The sequence below is a fragment of the Heliangelus exortis genome, chromosome 7, assembly GCF_036169615.1.
Source record: "Heliangelus exortis chromosome 7, bHelExo1.hap1, whole genome shotgun sequence".
In the NCBI taxonomy this organism is placed as follows: Eukaryota; Metazoa; Chordata; class Aves; order Apodiformes; family Trochilidae; genus Heliangelus; species Heliangelus exortis.
Window position 1 is genome coordinate 10,145,217 of NC_092428.1, and position 20,074 is coordinate 10,165,290.

The window sequence follows — 20,074 nt, forward strand, 5'->3', positions numbered from 1 at the left end:
ACAGGCCTGAGAGTGGGGCAGGGAGAAATTTAATTAATTACAACAAGGGCAAGTGTAAAGTCTTGCATCTGGGAAACAATCCCAGGTACCAGTATAGGCTGGGGACTGAGCTGTTGGAGAGCAGCACAGGGGAAAGGGACCTGGGGGTGTTGGTGGATGGAAGGATGACCATGAGCCAACAATGTGTCCTTGTGGCCAAGAAGGCCAATGGCATCCTGGGGTGCATTAGAAGGGGGTGGTTAGTAGGTGGAGAGAGGTTCTCCTCCCCCTCTACTCTGCCCCGGTGAGGCCACTTCTGGAATATTGTGTCCAGTTCTGGGACCTTCAGTTCCAGAAGGACTTAGAGCTGCGTGAAATAGTCCAGTGCAGAGCAACCAAGATGATGGAGTGGAAAGGAAGGACATCTTTCCCTTGTGAGGGAAGGGCTGGACTTGATGATCTATGAGGTCCCTTCCAACCCAGCCAATGATTCTATGATTCTATGAAAGACTGAGGGAGCTGGGTCTCTTCAGCTTGGAAAAGAGGAAAATGAGGGGTGACCTCATCAGTGTTTATAAATATGTAAGGGACAAGTGCCAGGGGGACAGAGTCAAGCTTTTCTCAGGGGTGACTGACAACAGGACAAGGAGCAATGGTTAGAAACTGGAGCACAGGTTGTTCTGTATAAATATAAGGAGGAATTTTTTTCACTGTGAGGGTGACAGGGCACTGGCACAGGCTGCCCAGGGAGGTTGTGGAGTCTCCTTCCCTGGAGACATTCAAAGACCACCTGGACATGTTCCCTGCTATAAGTGCCCTGTTTTGGCAGGGGGTTTTGTGGTCCCTTCCAACTCCTAACTTTCTGTGATTCTATGATGCCATGCACTGTGAAGTGCTTCAGAAAAGACTAAAATACCGAAACTGTGAATTCTGCAAATTTCAAAAGCCTGTTTAAGTGTCATGTTGTTCAGTTCAAAAGTGTTCTTTGAATAGAAGAAAGAAAAAGAGCAGTTAAGTGCCTTCATCCATCTCTGTGAAACAGCATTGTAACCAAGCAGATCAAAGATTTCAGCATTGCAGTTAACTAGACAGGTGCTTCTCAGCATTATTCTACATCAGACACAGGGAAGAAGCCAGCTGGATGTCTTGGTTTTGTTGCTTTTCCTAAATTAAGATAAAGCTTTGGGGTCTGTCTTCAAACTGGTATCTTATATCTCACTCCAAGTCAGCTGGTAATTGTTAAGATGTCAAAGAATGTGTATTTTGAGGCATATGGACTGTCTAACCATAGCAGTTATAACACATATTAGTTGTAATTTCTAAACGCTTTGAGTTGTATATTTACAAGTAAAGAACACTTTTGGTAATTAGGTTGTTAAACCTGTGATTATTTGAGTGCAGCATGATTATGTAGTACTGTTTAAAGCTAGGTGGAAACTGGAAAACCCAGGCTTTTTCACTTGGAGTGATGCCAAATTTTGAATGTTGTATATTTTGGTGAAATACATAGGAGTGAGACAAAGTACTTTGTTAGAAAAAGTAAGTAAGTAAGTTGGTTACTGAAATTTTGTCCAAGGCATTGGAATATCCCAGTCTTTTCATCTCAGGAATTGCTTCAAGTGATTAATGTTAGGTTCCAGCTGGTTTTAATGTAGGTGGGAATAAAGGTTGCCCAAGGAATAGAACTGGTCATAACAAACGGAACTACTTGGCTTGTGGCTCAACATCCTGTGAGTTAAAACTGCTTCTCATCCTTACTAACAAGATAACACATTGACAAGAGGAATGGGAAACTTATACAGTTAATGATTGCTTTGCAAGTTTGGCTTTTATTTGTTGAGGTTTTGGTTGGTTGGTTTGGGGTTTGGTTTTTTTGGGTTTTTTTTGTTTGTTTATTTGTTTTGGGGATTTTTGTGTTTTTTTTGGTCATTGTTTTTTTGTAAGGAATCTATACAGGCTAGGTAGTAACCTAGTCTCCCACTGTTATCTTCAGAAATCAGTTTGTGGTAACGTACATATTTGTGAATTGTCACAACTGTTCAGCAAACAGCTGTGTCTTTTTGGGTATGAAGTTTTTGAGCTTGTGTTGTGGTTTTTGGTTGGGTGTTTTTTGCATTTTTTTTTCATTTTCTGCTGTGGTGATAGTCAATAGGTGCATTCTGCTGAAAATGAATTAGAAAGCTTTACCTCATGCATGTGCATGGTTTATTTAGCTCTAGTTCTGTAAGGTCTGAAGAAACTTCCATTACTAAGCAGACATAATTAACTTTTTAATATATGCATATTTGTTTTGTTCAAAGGGGTACAAATACTTCTACTTTACAATGTGCTTGGGTTACTCAGAATAATGGTGCAAAATAGGAAGTACTTGAAAAATATATGTAAGCTATTATCTTAATTTTTAATAGAAAACAGCTTTCAGAAGCTGAGAATACTATTCCATCTTATATATGACTCTTGTTTTGGTTTTTATTTTCTGTTCTTATTTTTGTCTCTCTCTCCCCTCTTCCGTCCCAATTTAAACAAAAGGTTCTTAAACTTTCAAAGCATCAAACAATGCAAATTAAATGCAAATGAAAAATGTAATTAAGTAATGTGGCTTTGTCATATGTGTGTCCAGGAAAAAAGCAGCTAAACCTAAGATATTTCATCTGAGATTTAGGACTGAGATATCAGAATTTTGGTACCACCATTCAAGTTATTGATAAAAAATTGAGATACTGTACCTGTGTTCGTGGTACAGCTCTTCTAGGAGATGTGTAGGCTGAAACAGTTTTGGCAAAAGAAAAAACTGTTGAAAGTTTGACATGAATAAATCTAGGGCCCAGGTAGAGGGAAGAGAGCTCTATCAAACTTCAGGCACAATCACTTTCTAAAAGCTGAGGAATAAGAAGATTCAGCTAATTGTATGTGGTGGTTGTTTAAACATCTAAAAAGGATGACCCTTGGTTATCCTGTATAATGGAGGAAAATGTTACTTAGTGACCTAGGAATTCCCTTTCATTCCTGCTTCTCCTGATCTTGTCCATGTCATAATTTCATCTTTACAGTCTAAACTTCCTCCTTATGTTGCACATTAAGTACAGGATTTTTTTTTTAATCAAATGTGTTGAATTCTCAGTGGAATATCCCTTATGGGAATAGTCTTATGGGTTCATAGTCTTCATAGTTTTTGCAGAAACTAGGTAAAACATATAATGGAATTTCTTGTGAGTGAACCTTTCCCCTAGATAGCACAGCTGTTGGTGTGCATCAGATTACTTAATTATGCAATGCTGTAAATACCTTCTGTTTGCATTGTCACATGCTTCTGCAGCTAGATTTTGGAGTAATGGAGATGTTAATCTAAAGATAACAAACCAGAAAGTAGTTGGTGCAGTTTAACAGAAGGATAATTGATTTTTCTTAAGAGGATAAGCAGAGTCTTTTGATCTTTTGCTAGGCTTTAAAGAACGCATGATTCATCTTGATGCTCTCTGTATCAGTTCTATAGGCCCTAGAACTGCATTTTATGCTTTTGCTATTTTTAGGACCTACTTTATTGTAGCAAGACAGTAGAATAGTTTTATTTTTTCCACAACAACAAATTGCACTGATTCAATAGGTATTTTCTGCTACATATCCAGTGTCTTCATTTTTCATGCTAAATCACACAATTTTGAAAAACTGTTATCAGCCTACAATGTGGATGTGATGGATTTCACTTCCTTCTTCTGGCTTTCCTGGCTCTTAAGAAACTGGACATTTATGCAGGTTACCAATAAAATGCTGGACTACCAATTTAAAACTAACAACAAAACCCCTAAACAATCCAAACCAAAAAACCCCACCATCATTTCCCCTTCATTTTCCCTCAGGTCTGTGGAGACTGTAACCACAGAAGTACGCCCTGGTTGTAGCAATGAGTGCCCTAATAATTTTGGTGGCCTCTGAATGGTCTTACTCTCTGTACTCAGGGAGGCTGCAAAACACAGGAGAACCTTGCAGTCTGCACACTTCCACTAGCACTGCATTCAGTGTTGTCAGGAAAGTTTTAATTGTATGGGTGCCAGATAAGGTGGGTTATCTAAAGATACTGAAAAGAGCTGATGAGGCTTCAGTGGTGCATTTCGGTTTGGAACATACTGATAGTAGCAAGATAAAATTAATACATTTTTTAAATAACCACTGGAATACAGCTTCTTCTGTCACAGCAGTTTTACAGAAGTTATATGAATTTCAATGGGACTTGTCAGGAACTTTTGAGACTTGGGTTTTGTCCTAACTGGCCAGTCAGTCAAAATAGTTACCACCTTTATTGCAGGTGATTTCAACATAGCTGCTGTTAGCAGCTGCAAAGAAAACCAAGCTGCTGTTTTGCGTAACTGTAATGTCAGTTGTGGGCTGATCATGTGCTCTTTATTTGTGTGGAAAAAAGCTGCTGCTGTTCTTGGAGTAAAGTTCTTTCTGCAGCTCTGTTTGGCTCACAACAAAATGAAAAAAGGTCAGATTCACAGAGGGAATAAAATAAAAAAAAAAGAAAGTCTTTTGGCATTTTTGCTTGTTTTTAAAATGTAAGCATTAAGTGTGTACCTGTCCCCAAAATTACAAAACTATACAGTCTTGAAATAAGTTCACAGTTGTTTTCTACTGTACTTATTCTCTGTTAATTTAGTCATGTGTGCTCAAAATGTTAAATTGTATTGGCAGTCATTTGTGAGTAACTGTCAGCTGTTAGCACTTGGGAATTTTATTGTTGGGCTTATGTTGGATAGGAGGATAGAATGTTTCTTCTCGCTCTTAAAGATTAAATCTACACAACAGCTTTAAAGTAACTATTGGTGCAGGTAGACTGTGGTAGATTTTATACTCTTTATGTACAGAATTTGAAGTTGGCTTAGTTAGAAGGTGGTTCTACATGGCACTGTCCAACTGTGCTGCTTTAAAAATGAAATTTCCTGCTTGCATAGTTAAGGTGCATCCCAGGAGGAGGCTTGCTGATCCAGTGAGGCAGATAATTAAAGTTCTCTGTAGCTTAAATAAAGATTTGTGTAAATCACTAATGGGATTGGCATCCTGAGCTCCACTGCATTGCTGTGTTGTACAGCGTGGACCAGATCACTTCTGCTTAAATATTTACTTTGTACTTCCCCAAGTTTTTGAGGTACAGGTCAGTGTATGGTAACATTTTTCCTCTTTAAATAAGCCTATTTTAAAAATATTTGCTTCAAATTCCTCATTTCAGGAAGCTTCTAAAACCTCAAATTAGACTTCACTGTCTTTGTGTCTTACAATTTGTAGGTCATGGTAAAGTAAAGTAGACTTTGCCACAGGTGACAACAGTAGGTGCTCTTAGAAAATCTGAACTGTAAGCAAGTACCTTCATGTTTTTTTCTGCATTATGCCTTCCTTGCCCCTAGGAAAGGGGGGAGAATCTGTCTCAATTATTTAGTATGCATAGCAGTGAAGCAAAGTAAGTTTTAAGCATTTGACATTTAAGGATTGGTTATGGAAGGGTGTGTTAATAACTGAAATTAAACTTGTGAATTATTCAGCCAGACAAGAGTGATGCGGAGATCATTGTGGTAAAAAGTAAAAGACTATAAGCTGCTTTCAGCCTGAGGTTGAATAATATAATACTGAGCTATGGTTACCTGATCAGTACCTCCTATGCTTATTAAAATCTTTACCCCAAGTTGTTTCCACTTAGGTTCACTGGCAGAAATATCAGTAATGCATGTGGTATCCAAGGTTTGCAGTTTGTATCAGCACTAAGTTGGGATGCCCTAGTTGGTAGAATCACATTTCCAGCAAGTCTGCCTGGCTCTCCCAAAAAGCAGGGAGGTGACTGTGTGACTGCTGGTTTAGAAATGGATCTTAGATGATAGTCACCTACTCAATACTTTTAATTTCTCTAAGAAGAATCACTAGCTTCTTCCTTCTGCAGTACCTGTGTCTAGATTTTTAAGTTACCTGGCTTACTATTTAAAATGTAATAGTGTAAAAATAAGCAAAACAGGCAGAACAACCTTGTTCAGTTAATGTCTTCTGTCTGTGTTCTCCACAGTGATTTTCCTTGCTATTAGCACAACAAAGGCTTTGGTAGACCTTTGGCTGTGGCAAATATATATATGATGAGAAGCAAATGTCATTTCTTATGTAATTGCGTGATAGGCTAACACATATGCCAAGAAAAGGAGCCTGTGCTCAAAGAAAATACTGTCAATAGTAAATACTGAACTTCAACCAGCTCATTCTCTTTCTGCTAATAGGTAATGGTGCATTTCCAGCAGCGCTGCTGCTTCTGGTGGGTTGAAGTCTGGAGACTCGCAGCGTAGTGGGAGGGTTGGATATTGTTGTTCCTCAGTCTTGTGACTGTGGAAATTTCAGCTGGTCTTGGAAGGGCAATTTTAGATGTTACACAGTGGGAGCGTGACTTGAGAAATCTTGTTCTCCTGTTTGGATGTTTCCTCCTCCTCCCCTTCTCAGTCTATTTTAAGAATTTGTGCCAGGAGTCAGACTGGGTGAAATGCAGTAAATGTATTCTGCCAAGAGATGCTGACTGAAGAGCAAAAAATATTCACATAGTATTAAAACTTGCTTCTTCAGATAAGGGTTTTGAGATTTTCTTTATTCTTTTTCTTAACTGAGGCTTTATGAAGACTTAGAGAGGTGCTTAATACATTTGAATTTGACGTAAGTGACCACTAGCTTTCAGGAGAAGGTGCTGCTATTGTAACCACAAGGTGTATTGCTCAGCAAATGTTTTAAGTGATATGGCTAACCTGTATATTTATAGTGACTTTCTCTTTCTTTCTCCCCAACCCTCTTGTCCTTAGCATTTCCATGGTTTGGAATGGATATCGGTGGAACTTTGGTTAAACTGGTCTACTTTGAACCTAAGGACATTACTGCAGAAGAGGAACAGGAGGAAGTGGAAAACCTGAAAAGCATTAGGAAATACTTGACCTCAAATACAGCCTATGGTAAAACTGGCATTCGTGATGTCCATCTTGAACTGAAAAATTTGACTATGTGTGGACGCAAAGGAAACTTGCACTTCATCCGCTTTCCCAGCTGTGCCATGCACAGGTTCATACAGATGGGCAGTGAAAAGAATTTCTCCAGTTTGCACACTACGCTCTGTGCCACGGGAGGTGGAGCTTACAAGTTTGAGGAGGACTTTAGAACGGTATGTGAACAGTTCATAAGGATTCAGTGGGAAGTACTTTGGGAAAACATCATGGGAATCCTTCATTAAAAATTGCAGAGAAAATAACATTTCTTTGTCCATTCTAGCTGTTTAAGACTAACAGAATCAATTCACATTTGTTAATTGGTAGAATTGCTGAGAACATCAAGGAGGACAGGGGAGGGTATTCTACTTGCTTCTACTGAAGTATTGTTGTGCAGGATGTCTTTGGCTAATGTGGGGTTTCTTTTAGAGTACAGCTGTGATCATCAGATGCTTCACAATCAGCTGAAGATGACTTATGACAACCTAGAAGCCTGAGACCTGGTATTCATTTCTCAAACTGGATATCTATTAGAAAAACAGAAATTAAACCATACAGGCTGGCAATAAGATGTGGTTTCCTTTCTTATTGTATGGGTCTTCAAGCAGTTAAGAGTCTGGAAGACTGCGTATGGAGCAGAGAGAGAAACCATGTATGGAAGTGTGACAATAGCAACTAGCTTTTAATTTAATTTCTGGGACTATGTCATGTGAAGAAAAGCAGTTCATAAGGTAATTAGTTGTGGGAATTGGTGAATATGTTATGAGAATATCGATGTATTGAAATACACTGAGTCTGTGTTTCAGTGCACCACAAATAGGTCCCAGATCCCCAAGAATTTAAAAATAGCCTCTGCAGGGAGCTCCAGAAGCTGATGTAAATCATGTATCAGGATGCTGCTGTTCATATGGACTTCAGCAGTAGTCCGAGCTCCTGAATGCTCACTGCAGAAATTGATTGTGGTGACAGAGGCACAGGGAGCCATTGTACAAACTGCACGAGAGAGAAACAGTCATTTGGGAGTCAGTTGCCTATTGTGTGAGTGTGTCTACATTTGTCTTCTGTAACAGAATGACTGGTCTGCCTATACCAGAGCACCTTCACTCAGATTAATGTGAATGATTTACTTGGCAGGCAGGTCTGGCACTTCTGTTCCTAACTTTTGACCTGATTTTGAGGGCAAGGAATGGCTGCTGGGTGTGACAGGTTGCTGTCTGTCTCTGCTTCAGCCTAGGGGAGCTATCATACTAACTTACCCATGGTGCTTGACTGTAGTCCTTGGCTTTAAGTCCTTAATTTTTAACTCCAGGTATTCATTCTTGCAGTACAAAAGATTTTTTTTTAATTTGTCAATATTCCTCACCAGATAACCAAGACTCTAAGGGGAAAAGAGAATGCTCCTTCCAGCTGTTATACTGTTGTGCAATCATTTTCCGTAAATATTGGGCATGGAAGCTGCTAGTCTAATGAAGGACTATCAGTTTTTTTAATTGCTGTAGTAGTCCACTACTAGTACCAGATTTCTAGTCTTTTAGTGTATTTGCAAGTCCATTACATGTGACTGATAGAGTCTTCCAAAGTTTAAGTTTGTCTTGCGTTGTGTAAGGGTGTTGGCACTACAGCAGAAGGTGTGTTCTAATGCCAATCAGTGTAGCCTCAGTTCAGGTTTTCAAGTGCCCTTCTGTATATTTAGGAGATGATTTAGGTCATGTTCTCTAGTGACAATGGGATGTGACTTTAAGAAGCTGACTATCCTTTTGGAATGTTTGGTCTTCCCAAATTGATTTCTCCTGCATCATGTAATAGCAAATAATGTTGCTTAGTTAAAAATGCGTTAATGTCCCTTGTTCCCACATCTGTAGAAGTGAACTGGAAGTTACTGGTGACTATGACAGTCATTTCTCTCATAGACATTTCATACCTTTGGCTTTATCTGGAATAAATAAGAAGTTTACAGAGAGGGATCTCTCTCTGTCATCTCAATTGCAATACAGTCAATGTAGCAATTGAACCTGAGACTGTTCTGTTAGATATTGTACAAAAATGAGGTAATTACTGTGGCTTAGGAATGAAACCTGACATCTCTACAGTGTTGGTTAAACATCCTGTTTGCTGCATCACTTCTAGGTAGCTAGGAAAATGCTGCTAAGGCCGACAGGGGTGTTTTGTAGCCTAGAGCAATCAGTGAAGTGCTCTTGAACCTTAGTGAGTGCTTTGGTAACCTCTTCTTAGAGCTGTCGTATTCCACACCTTCCTTTATAGCACGTGTTTCTTGGCTCAAATTGTAGTATCTGTAGAATATTACAGAAGCAAAGTACTATCTATTACATGAAAGCTTGCTTGCTTAATCTCTCTCAAAGGGCCAAGTGGCCTGGGTATTGGCACTTAAATTGTCACAATTCATTAGCCATTGTAACAGCAGCTGGATGTCTCCCTGAGTGCTGCTGGCTAAATTGACATTGGACAGCAGCTTCAGGATTGTTTTTTCAAAGCATTCAAGTGTCTGTTTCAAATATCTGATCACTCCAATGCACCTTAGAAGTAGATAACATGTGCCAAATCTAATATCCTGCTGTTGTGGGATTTAATATTGTATAAGCCTTATGTGAAGGAGGCTTTAAATATCCCTGTTGCTGTTACTCTAGAAGCAATGTGGAAAAACTGAAGTATCTTTGTGAATGTTGTTAATTTAATAAAAAAAAATCTGGCTAAATGATAGGAAACTCATGGAACTGGTATAGATAACATGCTTTTGTTCTGGCACCTTAATTTCCTATGTGTATGCTTTTAAGCTACAGTCTTTCATAATACCTCTTAATGCTTATGGTACTTTCAGAATTGCATAGATTTAGGACAAAAGATCCAACATATTGCAAAACAGCATTTCAGTCCCACAGAAGGAATCCTTCTAAGATTTCAGCAGCTTTTTCTGCTTGCATTGGCAAGCTAACACCCTGGTTTTACTTGCCTATACCAGTGTCTAATTCTGAATCCCTAAATGGGTTAAATAGGTTTGATCTAGACGTCTCTGTAGCTGTGTTTTAAAACTAAAATGGGAGGCATCTTCTCTTTACCTTAAGCCTGTCTTCTGTGCAACTAAATCTACAAAGGTAGCTATGTTTAATTTTCTGACCTCCCTCATATGGTGTTGGGTAAGAGGAGACATGGAGAAGTCTCCATGGACGCCCAGCAATAATGCTCAGTAGCTTGGCAAATAATTTGGCTCATTCTTACAATCTGTATGCTTCCCCTAGAAGTAGAAAAACTATATTAATTAGACCAGGCCACAGAAATAATTTTACCAACCATATGGTTATATTTAATGTTAATTGACGAGCATCAGCAAGTAATTAACTAAAAGAACGGTTTCCAGCTAAGGATGTTTTTCCTTAGTTTTGAGTCTTGTGTGTTCTTGTTTTATTTCTTAGTTTTCCTTTTCTGAATGACTGGTCTTTGGATGACTATTTTCAGGTAACAGTGGTGTTAAGGAATGTGAACTTGTTGCTTAATTCTGATCATCCTCCCTCCTTTCCCAACTGTGTACTGCTACCGCCCATACTCTGTAAATGTTCAAGTAACACCACTTCTGTAAAAGTAAGGAGAACATAGACTTATTTGCTTATATACCTGTAATGTAAATATGTTCTGACTCTGTGACTTTTTCATAATAGCATGCACACATTTCTCACACAAAAGTATGCTGTTTATGTAATGGTGAATAAATTAAGCTGTCACTCATTTTTATGAAGCTATTCAATACAAATTGTACATAAGAGATGAGGGAAGCAAGAGCCATTCAGACTTTTGTCTAAAACCTACTCTATTGCAAAATTCCTTTTGCTTTTAGTGTGTCAAATGTGGGATCTTTGTATTTCTTTCCTGAAAAGTCATCCACAGAACCTGACTTGTCTTGACAGAAATTTTACTGCCGGCTTCAGTGGAAGCAGGGCCTGGACCAAAGAACACTTAATGAATAACATTTGGGGCAGGGCAGGAAGGAAACCTTTTACCAGAATAGAAATTAAACTTAGGCCTTGAGCTTGCTCATAAACTGTAAGAGAGAAACTCCTGTTGTTGGAGAGTAATATCCTTGTGCCAATTATTAGCTGGTTCTAAGGCTTGACTTCATGGTATGAACGGAATGACTGTGGGTGACTTGTAGACTGCATTTATCTTTAATAAACTCACTGTCCTGTGTTGTAGGATGAGGAAGCTATGTTAAATCTAGGTTAGTGTAATATTCTGAAATGTTATCTCACTTGCTTGAGGTGGCTGGACACTGCTGCCCTGGCTGTAGGTGCTGACCTCTAATGTGTAGTCTGGGCTAGAGTTTAAAGTGATGTCCAGAGTATGGGGAAAGTAACCACAGTACTTTTTGTGTTACCACTTTTCCAAGAAGCTTGGAAACTCTTCAGAGGGAATGGGGAGAAGCAATGTTCATCTCTCCCCAGTCAAGAGAGGAAAGAGATCCTTACAGCTAGCTGGGTGAGAGAGCAGGTCCTCTGCAAAAGATTCTAGACTAATGCTTTTTTTTTTTTTTTTTTTTTTTGACTAAAGGTGGTGCAGAGTCCATCTACTCTTGTGGCTCAGCAAATGTTGAGCTTCCCTTTTATTTGAATTAGACTGTCTTGTGTGGGTATTTGCTCACCTCAGGGTGTGGAATTAGCTGGGGTGGGGGGAGGGAACTGCAGGATGAAGTACCTCATCTGAGCTCAGAAAAAAGCAGGGTTGAGGACTGAAGTGAGGGCAATCAAAATACAAAGGAAACAAAGCATGTCTTTATGAAAGTGTAGAAGTAATGGGAGATGGAAGGAAAAGCTAGACTGTAAGCTATTTTAAAAAATAAAAACTGGAATAATGCCCAGAAGGCTTATAAGAGACAGAGTGGTATAGTAAACGAGGCTGTTGTAATTGGTAATTAAAAACTTCATGTTCATAAGAGTTTCTTAAAAAAACCAACCAAACAAACTTTAATTTCTGATTGGAAGTCCAAGAGACAGATGAACTTGTAACTTCATTGTAGTTTGGATATTCCTGCTCTCGCCAGAACTTGATGACGGTGTGAAAATTCAAATGGGGTGAAATCTTTGAGCTGGACCATCACTCTGCACCAGTGTTGTTCCATTAGGCTTCAACATTGTTTACATACGTGGCATGGCTGCCCTCAGCTTGCTTCTAGAGGACTGGGCTGTTCTGTGTTTTCATTCTTGATGTGGAAATATTTACTTGCCCATAAAGAAACAAGTATAACTCAAGCCTTTGATTTCTGTACTTGTATACTTCAGAGCAGCAGCAAGTTAGTATGACATTTCTTTCCTTTTATACTTTCTGGTACTTGAATAAAGCTAAACATTGCTTTACGTTATGCATGTTCTTTAAAAGCACAAATCCTAAGGTTGAACACACAGGAGCGTTTTCCTCGGAACAGCATCTGCAGCATCTGTACACAGTAACAAGAGACATTTTGTCTGTTCTTGAAGTCATCTGGGTTCCAGGAGTTTGTTGTTAAAATATGAACTCTCATGGGGAAGTGTTCACTACTTCCTTGCCATGTTACACCCACTTGCAAACATGGCTTAAGTCCTGATTTGTTGCTTTTGATGGTCCTGAAGAGTCCCTTGAACTCCAAAATGGTTTTTGTCCCATCCCCTATACGAGTATTTACAAAGCAATCTAAATTAAAGAATAATTTCTACAGTGTAGCTATAAAGCAGAAAAACTGTTGTTTTAAAAAAATGTTGATATGATTTCCTTGTAACCATCATGAATTTTCTCTCCAGGGTCCTCTGTGTTACTTTGTTCTGCAGTTATTCCTCTCGTGACTTTGGTGTAAAATTTTTCTAGACGGGATCTGTGCTAAATATAGTCAGGAACACAGAGCAGTATAACTTGACCACTATGTTGTCTTCCCATACATCAGTTATTGTGAAGAGCTGGAAAATATCTGCAAATGCATTTTGTAAAAATTAGAAAACATCTAATTAAAATGTTCTTCAAGACACAACTTCCAGTTTGGTTTGCTTTTTTGCACATAAGCTTAAGTTTCTGCAAGGAAAAGTGGTTTTACCAGCTGTAAGATGAGGACAAGTAGAGTGTGGCAGGTAAGGTGAGCACACCAGAATAAAAAGTATGCCTGCTTATATATTATTTATAATATTTACAGGCACATATATATTTTTTATGCAGTTTTGCTGCTTGAGCCTCTGTGTCCAAAGTGACGAATAGAGAACAATCAGTTCTATATTGAGGGAAAGGGAATTGTGATCCTAGCTCTATTATGACTTTTTTTTCAAGCCTGGGTTACTACATTTCTTGCAACTGTGCCCTAATTTGTGTTTAGAAACAAGAACAGTGGTGGCTCACTGGGCTGTTCAGAGCCCAGGAGGTCTGATGGCTGCAGAGCTCACAGTTCTCTGACTGCAAGCAGATCGATGTGGAATACTGGTGCCAGTCTTGTGCCTTCCAAAAATGATTACCAGACTGCTGTGACAATGCTGAAAAATAGTTTTTCAGTCTGCTATGAATAGTGTACATCAAAGAAAGCAGTAATAAGGCTTTTCTGCTTATAGTACATCAGCTGTTAAATATAGCACAGAGCTATAAAAAGCAGGGCAAATTCTAGTATGTCTTGTATGTGGAGGGCTGGACCTAATAAAACTTAAAGACTTAGTGATTGAAAAAGAACCTTTGATTTAGTTTCTTCTTTCCTTACAAAACAGTGGGCTGACTCGAGTCTGTAGAAAGAAGGATTTTCTGATTTTACTCTGATGTCAGAAGTGGTTTACTCTTAGATTTGTATTGCATGCTTATGTCTTCTAAGTTTTCTCACTGATTTTTACCTATTTATAAAAGTGTAACATGGATGAAACAAAAGCAGCTTTTGGCTGGGTGTTCAGCTTATGGGGCAATAGAGGTTTTGACATTAGAAGCCATAAATCTGCTAATAATTGTCTTTGTACAGCAGGCTTCTAGTTCACAGCATGTTTGGTCATGCTGCATCCAGCTCATACAGTAAGATGAAGAAACTGAGACAATACAGAACATAATCCAGACAGATCATGGGTAGTATATAATCTTATACTATTTTGACTAGCTATGTGTAGCATTATTTGCATTTTAACAAAATAAAATGTCAGACAAGTGATGATCTGGTGGGCTCCATACAATGTCCATTGTGATAAAATGTGTCAAGTATTTATTATGTTAATGCCTTCCATTGCATACGTCTTGGTGCTTTTCCATTTTCCAGTCTAATAGCAAGAAATTGCTGAAATCCAGGATATTTGCAGAGTAGCCTTAAGATATTTGTAACATTTCTTAAAAAACCTTTTTGCCCCATCTGTGTTAATTATTTTTATTTTCTGGCTAAATGGTTCAAGTCTTCTATGGTGCATTTATGTAACTGTAATTTGTATAGCCATGAGGTAACCAAGAAAACAAGTATGAAGGGACTGAGAGAGTCCCTTTAATAATCTGCACCTATCTCTGTTGTCCTATGAATAATTGGATCTATATTGAGGTCTTTAAGACTGCTGGTTTGGGTTTGTAGGCATTTTCTGGAGGGTCTTATTTCTCTTCTATGGTTCCAGGATTGGAGGACTAGCAAGTGTACCAAAAGGGCAGATGCAAGGAGTAGAATGGTTTCCACTTAAGGCAAGTTAGAGCTTTGTGCAACAGAAATATATTTCCTCTGTATAGTGACCTCATATGACTGCCAGAATTAAAACTAGGAGATAGCTAACCTCATAAATATTCTCTAATATTGGTTATAAAAGCACCCTGCAATATGCAAATGTTTGAGAACCAGGTTTGTGTTGTATAATTCCGTTTTTGTTCCTCAACCCCTGCTGCTTTTTCTGCCAAAAAGTGGAGTTAGGTAGGACCTACTTTGTGGTTTGAAGATGCAAATGACTTCAGGGTTTGAATGGGCAACTTAACAGTTTTTTCTTCCCTCACTTCTCCCTAACATGTCTAAGCTCAATGTCATCTGGAAGGGAGACTTCCTACAGATTGTTACAGTATCCTATTTCAAGATTCTAATTCTAGTAAACAGAATGCTATGGCAAGTAGGCATGTCTGTTTAAGTACACTTAAGTACACTTTGTGTACACTTATATTTTTATGAACATTTTGCTTGGGGAGCATGAGCCCGACAGTGGTTTTGTTTGGTTTATATATATATATATATATATATATATATATATATATATATATATATATATGTTTGTTTTTTTTTTCACCAAACATTTGGAGTACCTTATTTATCATGAGGCATTTCAAAGTGCTTACTGTAATTTAAAGGAAAAGCTCTCTCAGACTACTGGTGACATATACGAAAAACCCCCACATATTTTAAGAGTCACCCACTGCACATTTAATATATATTAACATAAGGATGTGGACTTTGTATAAGGCTTTAACTATCTTTGCTCTTTAACTGAAGTTTCATCTTAACACTTGTATTGAACATTTCACTGGATTGCTGGGAACTGTAGTTGGATGATGAGTTCCTGCACCTTGCATCACGAGGAGTGCTGCTGTGCAGGCATGTGCCAGACACTGCCCCACAGCTCCCCTTGCAGTGGGGATGATGGGAAAGAAGTTTATTGCTTCGGAATACTAAGGAAGGGAAATGCTTCCTGTTTGTAAAGCAGGGAATATCTCAAAGGCAAATGAACTAAATGGCATTACAGTGCAACACATCGTTGTTTTGTGAGCTACATATTGTCAGGCAGATAGGAAACTTTTTTTTTTTTTTTGGACTTCATGCTTAGGCAGATCTTTGTACTGCTTAAGTAGAGTAATGTGTTACTATTAAAGTGATAAAAGTGCTTCAGTGGAGCCTTTTGTCCTTCTTGATGTTGTATTATTCTAGGAAATGTTTGTTTATTTATTTCTTGTACTTTTCCAGATTGCTGATCTACAGCTCCATAAACTGGATGAGTTGGATTGTTTGATCCAGGGCCTCCTTTATGTTGATTCTGTTGGTTTCAATGGCCACCCAGAGTGCTATTATTTTGAAAATCCTACAGATCCTGAACAGTGCCAGAAAAAGCCTTACTGCCTTGATAATCCATACCCTATGCTGCTGGTTAACATAGGTTCAGGGGTCAGCATCCTGGCTGTGTATTCTAAGGACAACTATAAGAGAGTCACGGGATCCAGGTAAAATCTTTGTTCTTTTAATTCTGTTTTCTTTTGTCCTTAATAATTGAATATATAGAAGTAGACAGTGTGACTACTAGGTGCAGCCCCAAATTGTTCATGTCTTCCCATTCCATTATAAATCCTACCACTAGCAAGGCTGAAAATATCCTAGGATACCTTCAAGAGAGGTGGTCTATATCAGCAAGAATACTGATCCATTTAACTTTAGAGCTTCCTTAGTCTTTCCTGGGTATTCTTACTTACTAATTCACTTACTGTGAATGAACCTGTCCCAGTAAATGAATCTTCTCTTACTTACCTTGATTCCTCAGAACAGTTAGAGCAGTGAAATGAAAATGTTTTAGCTAAACAGAACCCTTTTGCTTTAGTAGTTAGGGTGTATCCAGAATATAGGAAAACTGAAGAATTACCTGCTACTACTGGATTTTGACTGAGGAATCTCACTAGATCTCTTGTTTCCTTATTGATTGCATTAGTCTTTGGACCGTGTTGGTAAATGAAAGAATGTCAGTGTGTAAATACTAGAATATTCTTACTTTGTCCTCAGTGTAATTTCAGCTTGGGTCAGCTAGTGAAATAATGTGTAGGGTCCATCTGAGTTGAAATGGTTTCTGGCCTATATTCATTAAGACATTTAGATGAGACTGCTCTGTTTAGTAATTTAGGAGCTGGGCAGTGTGGATGCAGTATTTTATTCTCAGAGCCACAGAACAGCCTGAGGTGTGCTTAAGTGAGCTCTATAGATATTGCAACAGTGTTTACTTACTGGAAATCACTTTAGCTACAAATGTGTCCATCCAAACTGGCAGTAAAAAATACCTGTGAGCCTCTCCCACTTTCTCATTGTACACGCAAACTGAATTTATATACCTCATTCTTAGTAATCTTTTAATCTTAAATGACCAAACCAGAAACCTAAAACAATTCACAAAAACCAAAGAAGCATTTTCAATTTGTTATAGTCCCTTTCAAAGCCATGTTGTGTTCTTCAGTGCATGGTACATACTGATAAAGTTTCTCCTGTATAATACACATGACTGCATGTGTCTTCTGTTGCCTTATCTAAGAGCTTATCTTTGCCACAGTGGCATCCATGGCCATTTTTTTGTATACAATATGAGTGAACACAAGTTAAGTTGAGTGGAAGAGGTAATGGCTTTCTTGCAGTTCTAGTAGTTTTTCAAGCATAGCCCTTTTGATATTTGTAGGTGTGCTTCTGATCCTTTCCACTATGAAAGGAAATCAAGGTTACAATGGATTGCTGACTTATATGTGACAGATGATGAAATAATACTGTCTTGTGGCTGATATGCAGAGCTTTCTGTTTAGATACTGAATATATTACAGTGCTAGTAGATGTGCAAAAAACTTGCCTAATAATCCAAGAGCTCTGAGTAAATGTTCCTATCTGGCCTGTGCTTTTTTGTGAAGTGCAAGTGTAGTTTTTCACTGCTCCTCTTATTTACACTGTCTCCAGTTGGTGGGACTGCAATCAGTGCAAGTAAGCCAGCTTTCTCAAGGGTTGAGAAAGAGTGAGGAATGATGTAGGGAGGTTAGGAAGCTGAAATTCACCTCTGTTAATACTGAAAGCTCCAAGTAGAATTATAATTAAATGAATTAGCACAGTCAGATATTCCCTGCTAAATGTCTATAGTCAGTAAATATTGTACTTGAGCTTGTGCAAGTGACTGCTGCTTGCTCAATTCTTTGGAGGGCTGAGACTTTCAGAGGTGATGATAGCCTTCTTTGAACATGAACCAACCAGGCTGCTTCCTGCCACTGGCTATGGGGATGAGATCTGTCTTGGCTGCCTGCCCCTGCACAGATCTATATCTTTAATTGCTGGCTTAAGTGATCTGATGACTAATTATTCTTATGCAAGGAAAACTTGCCAGAATGCTACAAATAGCAAACTGGCATCTGTAGTGTTGGATTGGATGTTATTCTCAGTTAACCCTTGATTTAGCATAATTTCTCCTATTTAAATACCAAGAGTAGTTCAGTTAAAACCTGGGTGACATTTGTGTTATACAGAAACTCAATTTGGGAAGTTTGTCTTCCCTTCTCTGAGGCTGGAGTTGTGAGGTCCAGTTGGTAGCTATGTAGACCACATTGCAAACAGGAGCCTGAAGAGCTGTGGTAAAAGCTGGTTGAAGCTGCTGGTCTGAAGGAGCTGTGCTTTTCTAGTCTTGGAGGAGGAACATTCCTGGGGCTGTGTTGCCTGCTGACTGGCTGCGAGACATTTGAAGAAGCACTAGAAATGGCTGCAAAAGGAGACAGCACCAATGTGGACAAACTGGTGAAAGATATTTATGGAGGAGACTACGAGCGGTTTGGCCTTCAAGGGTCTGCTGTAGCCTCAAGGTATGTGTTAATAATTGAAATGTTTTTAAGGAGTTCCTGGGGGAGCTTACTGTGTATGCTGAATAGAGTGTGTCATCCCTGGACTATGAACGTGTCCTTGTGAAAGTGTCATTCTGTCATGTGGTTTACCCTTCCCTCTCTCACCTACTTCCTTTTTTCTTTTGAACAACTATAAGCAACACTTGGTGTAGTTTGCTTCCATTTAAATTACAGTTATGTTAGAAGATGTCTTTGCTCATTTTCTGCCTCTTCAATGTGATCTCTTTTCACATTTCAAATCTGTTTCAAATTGATGGATATCAGATCCAAGCAATGCTTTTTAAATATTAAAATTCTTAAGGATTTTTAGGACTCCTAAAAAACTCATATTAAAAGGAATAATCTTTCTCACACAGCTTTGGTCATATGATGAGTAAAGAAAAGAGAGATTCCATCAGTAAAGAGGACTTGGCCAGAGCTACTTTAGTCACCATCACCAACAACATAGGTTCTATTGCTCGCATGTGTGCATTGAACGAGGTAAGACAGCATATTTACCATGAGCTTAAGCCTTTAGAACAACACAGTGAAATTATCAGAATAAAAAAATGCATATTACTAGTATAGTATGTGTGTAACTGACCATCATAACATGCATATGTTTAATGTGGTGTTCTAACTCTCATGATTTGTGTTATGTGCATGCTTTGGTGCAAGGTGTGAGCTACTTTGTGAGGTACTTTCAGCTTCAAAGGTAGGGAAGAGGGGAGAAAAGTTGACTGTAAAGAATTCTTTGACTAGAGCTGTTCAGTTGCTCTCAAGCATCAACACACAGATATTAACACCTTTGTAATCCAAATTAATACTTCCAGTTACCTTGTAGTTATTAAGAGGTCTTACTATACCATGGCAGTTTGCTTTTTAATGTAGTTTGCTTGGCTTGTTACCTTAGCATGATGGGTTCACACAGGTATTGTGTTAGATGTTGTGATACATACAAGATCCATTTTATTGGGTCATAGAGGAGAAAAATACAGTTGTCTTATCCCACCTCAAACTTCTATCAGATGCTTATTGCATTCTTTTCTTTAGACATGATCTCTGTGGATGGGTTGTTCCATTTGTGCATCTTTCTAGCCACTGTCTGTTTAAAAAACACCAAACATTTAGGTACCTGTTTTGAGTTGCAAGTTGCATCCTTTATTATTATGTGGTAACTAATCTCTTATCTGCTCTCAATTTAATTTATCTAATACTTTTTTAATACGTAGATGTTTTTAGGTCCACAGCATTCTGTGGTTAAAGTGCTGTATTTTTCAGTCAGCAACACACATGGCCAAAAAAAACACCCAACAAAATAAACCCAAGAAACTCACCAGACTGCCATGTGCTTACTTTATTTGGTCCTTTATAGCTTTTTGCTTTATCAGAAATAGTAAATAATTAATCATGAGTGCTTTCGGTGCATGTTCTCTCTCTCTCTCTCTCTCTCTCTCTCTCTCTCTCTCTCTCTAAATTATTTTTTTAATATAAACCTTTATCACATCTTTGTTTTGGTCTTTCCAAGAGAGAAGATTCCAATACTTAGT

General features: G+C 38.4%; 1 protein-coding gene across 7 annotated transcripts in view; it reads left to right on the forward strand.

The window, feature by feature from the left end:
- The window catches only part of PANK1 (pantothenate kinase 1), a 36,447-nt gene that overhangs the window by 10,972 nt on the left and 5,401 nt on the right, over positions 1-20,074 (forward strand). For 5 of the 7 annotated variants that reach the window (XM_071748743.1, XM_071748740.1, XM_071748741.1 and 2 more), the window contains 4 exons: positions 6,798-7,150; positions 15,886-16,139; positions 18,330-18,506; positions 18,902-19,025. In XM_071748743.1, the coding sequence (XP_071604844.1) occupies positions 6,798-7,150; positions 15,886-16,139; positions 18,330-18,506; positions 18,902-19,025 (908 nt within the window). The remainder of the gene's footprint in view (positions 1-6,797; positions 7,151-15,885; positions 16,140-18,329; positions 18,507-18,901; positions 19,026-20,074) is intronic. The other 2 variants (XM_071748744.1, XM_071748745.1) reach the window with 1 other exon arrangement.